Source organism: Dendropsophus ebraccatus, chromosome 14 (genome assembly GCF_027789765.1).
Source record: "Dendropsophus ebraccatus isolate aDenEbr1 chromosome 14, aDenEbr1.pat, whole genome shotgun sequence".
NCBI lineage: Eukaryota > Metazoa > Chordata > Amphibia > Anura > Hylidae > Dendropsophus > Dendropsophus ebraccatus.
This window is the reverse complement of record NC_091467.1, coordinates 10222333-10229053: the sequence shown is the minus strand read 5'-3', so window position 1 is coordinate 10229053 and position 6721 is coordinate 10222333. Positions and strand designations below refer to the sequence as shown.

At 48.0% G+C, this 6721-nt stretch overlaps 1 protein-coding gene across 1 annotated transcript; it reads left to right on the top strand.

The window, feature by feature from the left end:
• Positions 1-366: 366 nt before the first annotated feature.
• Positions 367-4298, top strand: DYNLRB1 (dynein light chain roadblock-type 1). Its single transcript, XM_069951764.1, has 4 exons — positions 367-470; positions 961-1036; positions 2547-2714; positions 3661-4298. The coding sequence occupies exons 1-4, from the start codon at positions 468-470 to the stop codon at positions 3702-3704; spliced, it is 291 nt and encodes a 96-aa protein (XP_069807865.1). The 5' UTR covers positions 367-467; the 3' UTR covers positions 3705-4298.
• The last annotated feature ends 2423 nt before the right edge of the window (positions 4299-6721 follow it).

Below are 6721 nucleotides of genomic sequence, written 5' to 3'. Positions count from 1 at the left end.
AATTCCCATCATGCCTAGACAGCCAGAGGCTGCTCTACATTGTGAATTTTAGGTTAATCAATCAATAAAAATAGCAACAAATCAGATTTGTAGCCATTCTCTTTAAAATGGAAGCCTCAACCTGACAGGTTGCTATGGGCAACGACAATCTATGAGTGAGCGTTACAAAAAAAAAAAAAAAGGTCATCTTTTATGTTAGAAGCATATATATCTCGTTTTTTAATTATAGTCAGACAGTAAAGAATCATTTTTTTATTTTTTTTTTGCAATTTCTGTTACGTAGAATGCGCATGCGTCATGGCTACAACAAGATGGCGCCGACCGTTGGAGACTTTTGTTTCTCAAAGCAGACGCCGCTCAGTCTCCGGGCGTTTCCTGATCACAGGGGTTTGGTCGCTTGGTGACGCCTGGCTGTGCGCATGCGCATTACATTCTAGTGACAGCGGAACTGTAGGGAGGCGGCAGCTATGGTGAGTGATGGCAGGGACCGGGGTGGCTTCTGCCGTTCTGTTCAGCGATAGCAGGAAGTCTCCTATGGTGGGCAGTGTATACCGGGAGACGGTAACCGTGTATTATTGGGGAAAGGGGGTGACGTCACCACCATCACTGGTGCTCAGTGTCAGATGGGAGCTGCTCAGCTGCTATGTATCAGCCATGATGACAGGCACAGACTGTACTAGAGCAGGGTGACTCTCTGCTAATGGATGGGGACCCTTTATCCCTCCAGCTGTAGCAAAACTACATTTCCCATCATGCCTGGACAGCCTTTGGCTGTCCAGGCATGATGGGAAATGTAGTTTTGCCACAGCTGTGATGATGTCCAGGATCCAGCCTGTTCTGTCAGTCAGTGTGATGGGTTTTACCAATAATCCGCTCCGCTGTGATAGAAAGCAGCGGCACGGCCTCCGATTTCATCCTTCCTGATGTTCAGCCGTCATTTTTCCCTCTTGTGTTTTACAGGCGGACGTTGAGGAGACGTTAAAGAGGATCCAGAGCCAGAAGGGCGTACAGGGAATTATTATTGTCAACACAGAAGGTGGGAGGAGTCCTTAAAGGGGTACTCCAGAGAAACTTTTTTTTTTTTATCCTCAAATCAGCTAGTGTCATAAAGTAATTTAGTACTACTTAAAGGGGTACTCCGGACTGGGGTCATTTTTATTGTACGCCCGGGGAAGGGGTGGATATAGAGGCCGCCGGTCACTTACCTCCCCCGTTCCAGCGCCGGGTCCCGGATCGTGCCGCCCCGTTCTCCCGTCCCGCGGCCGTTTCCTGGTCTGAGATGCGGCTTGAGACGTGACGTCTTAAGGCAGCTCAGCCATTCAGTGGTCGTAGCGGAGTCCCGCCTTGGACGCTAAATGGCTGAGCTGCCTTGAGACGTCACTTCTCAAGTCGCATCTCAGACCAGGAAGCGGCCGCGGGACTGGAGAACGGAGCGGCACGATCCGGGACCTGGCGCTGGAACTGGGGAGGTAAGTGACCGATGGCTTCTATATCCATCCCCTCCCCAGCCGTACAATAAATGACTTTAGCCCGGAGTACCTTTTTAAAGAAGCACTCCACTTTTTTTTTTTATCCCTCCCCCCACTGCAGGCTGGCACCTATACTTACCAGTGATGATCAATGTCCCACAGCGCAGCTTCAGTCCAGTCCTACCGCGCCATTCAAATCCTGCGGACACCCAAGTGACCTTTTTGTCGTCTGGCCTGGGGCCAAAAAGGTCAATGTCTCCAATGCATCTCTATGAGAGACCCTGACTTCCAGCCTTCAATATCCCTGGAGAAAGAAGAGGGGTCAGAAGAGCCACGATGTCACCGCACGCAGGATTTGAACAGAGCTGTAGGACCTAAATGAAGCCGCGCCATAGGACGCCGATCATCATTGGTAATTGTATGCACCAGCCTGCAGTGGAGGGGAGGGATAAAAAAAATGTGGACTGCTTCTTTAAAAATCTCCAGTCTTCCCATATTTATCAGCTGCTGTATGTCCTGCAGGAAGTGGTGTATTCTCTCCAGCCTGACACAGTGCTCTCTGCTGCCACCTCTGTCCATGTCAGGAACTGTCCAGAGCAGGAGAGGTTTTCTATGGGGATTTGTTCCTGGCTAAGCGCTTCTCTTACCGCTCTTCCCATCTTCTTGCAGGAGGTGGGCTCCATAGATCTGTAGAATTCCTGAAGGAAGATGGGGAGTGAAGTGCTCAGCTGCGCTCTTTTCTCCGCTCTATCTAGCAATCATTGAGGATTTGAACACCCAGTCCCTGACCAAACAGATATTTAAAGTGATAGTAATGCTTTACTGCCCCTCATGATTGAGATTACAGGTGGTCCTGATTCCTGGGACCCCCACCAATCCCAATTGTCCCCATTAATTATAGAATAAATAGAGCATTGGCCGTGTACTCTGCCCCCCATTCTCAGGATCAGTGGGGGTCCCAGCGTTCAGATGCCTGGTATGCCCTGTACTGTGGATAGGGAATAACCTTTGTTATAATACTCGTTCATTTAGTTTTCATTTTTATTAAGTGTTTTTTTTTTTAATCTTTAATTTCAGGAATTCCCATAAAGAGCACGATGGATAACGCCACCACGGCACAATATGCCGGTCTGATGCATCAGCTAGTGATGAAGGCCAGGAGCTCCGTGCGGGATATCGACCCCCAGAACGATCTGACCTTCCTCAGGGTCCGATCCAAGAAGAATGAGATTATGATTGCTCCAGGTATAGTCACAGCACTAGTGTCCCGGCACAGGAACCTGCAGTATGTCTGACTCCACGTGTGACTGGAAGGTTAGCAAGGCGTTGTCACCTGACCTGATATATACCTCAGAGCCACAGCAAAGATACAGGGCACAGATATCAGGCAGCGGCTTCTCTACCCATCAATCTAACTGGTCAATGGTGGGGTGTGTCAGGTGTCCAGCCATATTGCCAGCAGTAGTCTGACCTCTGGGACCCCTTGCCATCCTTTGACTCTGATAGCGGAGCGCTATACTTGGCTATGTTAAGCCAATCCACAGACAATGAATGGAGCGCCTGCCAGGAAAGATGGGTCTCAGTAGTCAGACTCCTTGTGATCAAACCCTTAGGCTGCATTCACACGTCCAATAAAATCCGCCGTGGTCCAGGATCCGCAACCATGGACAATTTTAGGTACCGTTGATTTAGATCTCAACCTAAAATTATCATTAATCATTCGCTATTCGTTCGCTCATCATTCGCTGTAATTCCACATTCGTTCGCTCAAGCTGCGGCGGGGGGGCTGCCCGGGTGATCGCTGATCGTCCGGGCAGCCCATAGGATACAGCAGCGTCTGCTGCTGACGCTCCTATTCCACGGAGCAACGGCCGCAGATCGCTGCTATATCAGTCGTTTGTCTTTCAACATGTTTGAAAGACAATAGACGCAACGATCAGCCGACATGAACGATGTCTGCTGATCATTGCTGTCAATTCCACGGGACGATTATCGGCCGCAACGACCGATAATCGTTCCATGGGATAGGGCCCTTAGAGTTGGGTTCTCTAAGCCTGTAACAGATCCATCTCACTGCCTGTATCCAGGGTCACTCAGAACACTAGCTGAGCACCAAGGTCGTCCTCTTATGTGCACATCAGATTATGTTACTTTGTAATAATGTTATCATCTTTTTGTGTTTTTCCCCCAGATAAAGACTACATGTTAGTTGTCATCCAGCAGCCATCAGAGTGACCCCCCCTCCCCCGACTAGATCCTGGCCTTCCTCATTCCCATGTTATATTTTCCTCCATGTTGTTTTGGATTCGGCTCCGCTTGGTGTAAAGCTGGAGATGCAGATTGAAGCCGTCAGCTCTTCTTCTTGGTCTGCTCTCCTGGATAGCGCTGCAGGGAGGGACCATATACACCCAGCTGTGATGTCACATCCTAACCAGACCCGTATAGAAAGCCGCTGTATACAGGAACACTAAACTTAGAGGTGAATGAGGAGAGTGAAGAGATCGTCCTGTCCTTGTTAGTTTACAGGAAGGTCTGTGACTCTAGTGGATGTAAGCCGCCTCCTCCAGCCGGTTGCCTTACAGTGAAACTACAGTAGGCGCCATTTCACAAAACGCCAAACGCTCGGTATGTGACTCCTGGTGGCTGGAGACGGTAGATGCCGCCCAAGAGCGTTTGACGTTTTCACCTGCTGTAGTTTCTCTACTTCCATCCAGGTAGGACATGGCTGAGCGCCTGATACATGTGTAGAAGATTTCTTGGTTTTATTGCAACAACACAATAACAGATGAGGAGCCACTTACGGTGCATTTCCTCTGCTTAGTGTTCCTTTAAGGCCCCGTTCCCACTGAGCAAAGCTAGCGGAATTCCGCGACGGAATTGTCCGCCGCGGAATGCCGTTAGCCTCCCGCTCATAATGGGACTCTATGGGAGGTGCGCGCTCCTGCCCTGTCCGCGCTGAAGAATGAACATGTTCATTCTTCAGCGCGTATAGAGCAGCAGCGCGCCTCCCATAGAGTCCCATTATGAGCGGGAGGCTAACGGCATTCCGCGGCGGACAATTCCGTCGCGGAATTCCGCTAGCTTTGCTCAGTGGGAACGGGGCCTAAAGGGGTTTTTCACCAAAAATGTTTTTCGTTCAAATAAACTGGTGACAGAAAGTGCCAGAGATTTGTAATTTCCTTCTGTTAAAAAAAAAAAAAAAATCAGTAGTCTTCCAGTACTTACCAGCTGCTGTATGTCCTGCAGAAAGTGGTGTATTCTTTCCAGTCTGACACAGTGCTCTCTGCTGCCACCTCTGTCCATGTTAGGAACTGTCCAGAGCAGCAGCAAATCCCCATAGAAACAGTTCCTGACATGGACAGAGGTGGCAGCAGAGAGCACTGTGTCAGACTGGAAAGAATACACCACTTCCTGCAGGACATACAGCAGCTGATAAGTACTGGCAGACTTTAGTTTTTTTAATAGAAGTAAATTACAAATCGATATAACTTTATGAAACAAGTTGATTTTGAAAAAAATTTTTTTTTTGTGAACCACCCCTTTCACCCTCTTAGGATTTTATGATGCCATGATTTTTTTCCATCATGTTTTTACAGCAGCCATGATATCACTGTCAGCCATTTTATGTGTTCACCTCTTTGCCAACTCATTGCATTGTTTTTTTTTCACTAGTTGCAGCAAAACCGTGTAATATTTAATCTGCATTAAAACTTGAACAATTCTACTTATTCGGTGGTCTGTGTTGTTTTCTTGTCTTTTTTATAATATATTATTATAGCTGTGTTTGCAGCTCACCCGACAAGGGGAGTGACTTAGCAGATAGGGGCGCGGCTTAACAGATAAGGGGTGTGGCTTAACAGATAAGGGGTGTGACTTAGCAGATAGGGGCGTTTCCCATGTGCCTAAGTATTTCTTCTTCTATGATGCTATTGCTGGACTATTAGTAGAAGGAGCCACATGTCTCCGCTGGACGCTGAGAGGTTATTAACCTTATTTATGGAGGTTATTATCTGTCTGTTCATATGCTGAGAACACGGCGTCAGTGACTCTTCCTATGGGGGGGACACAACCATCCCGGCTGCACAGACTATTCTTATAAGCCCACACTATCTCATTGCTGTCTTTATGGTTTTTGGGGTCATTAGAGTTAATAGGAACCTGCAGCACTGAATTCCATATAGTAATATTACTACATATTATCAGTATCAAGTATACATCAGGAACACGGAACGTGCCATGTGGAAGGCAAGTGTACTCCCAGAAGTACTTGTTTCCTCTCTAGTGTACTCCCAGTATGCGACCAGTTTCCTCTCTAGTGTACTCCCAGTATGCGTCCAGTATCCTCTAGTGTACTCCCAGTATGCGTCCAGTTTCCTTTCTAGTGTACTCCCAGTATGCGACCAGTTTCCTTTCTAGTGTACTCCCAGTATGCGTCCAGTATCCTCTAGTGTACTCCCAGTATGCGACCAGTTTCCTCTCTAGTGTACTCCCAGTATGCGTCCAGTATCCTCTAGTGTACTCCCAGTATGCGACCAGTTTCCTCTCTAGTGTACTCCCAGTATGCGACCAGTTTCCTCTCTAGTGTACTCCCAGTATGCGTCCAGTTTCCGCTCTAGTGTACTCCCAGTATGCGACCAGTTTCCTCTCTAGTGTACTCCCAGTATGCGTCCAGTTCCCTCTCTAGTGTACTCCCAGTATGTGTCCAGTTTCCTCTCTAGTGTATTCCCAGTATGTGTCCAGTTTCCTCTCTAGTGTATTCCCAGTATGCGTCCAGTTTCCTCTCTAGTGTATTCCCAGTATGTGTCCAGTTCCCTCTCTAGTGTACTCCCAGTATGCGTCGTTTCCTCTCTAGTGTACTCCCAGTATGTGTCCAGTTTCCTCTCTAGTGTACTCCCAGTATGCGTCGTTTCCTCTCTAGTGTACTCCCAGTATGCGTTCAGTTTCCTCTCTAGTGTATTCCCAGTATGCGTCCAGTTTCCGCTCTAGTGTACTCCCAGTATGCGACCAGTTTCCTTTCTAGTGTACTCCCAGTATGTGTCCAGTTTCCTCTCTAGTGTACTCCCAGCATGTGTCCAGTTTCCTCTCTAGTGTATTCCCAGTATGCGACCAGTTTCCTCTCTAGTGTACTCCCAGTATGTGTCCAGTTTCCTCTCTAGTGTATTCCCAGTATGCGACCAGTTTCCTCTCTAGTGTACTCCCAGTATGTGTCCAGTTTCCTCTCTAGTGTACTCCCAGTATGTGTCCAGTTTCCT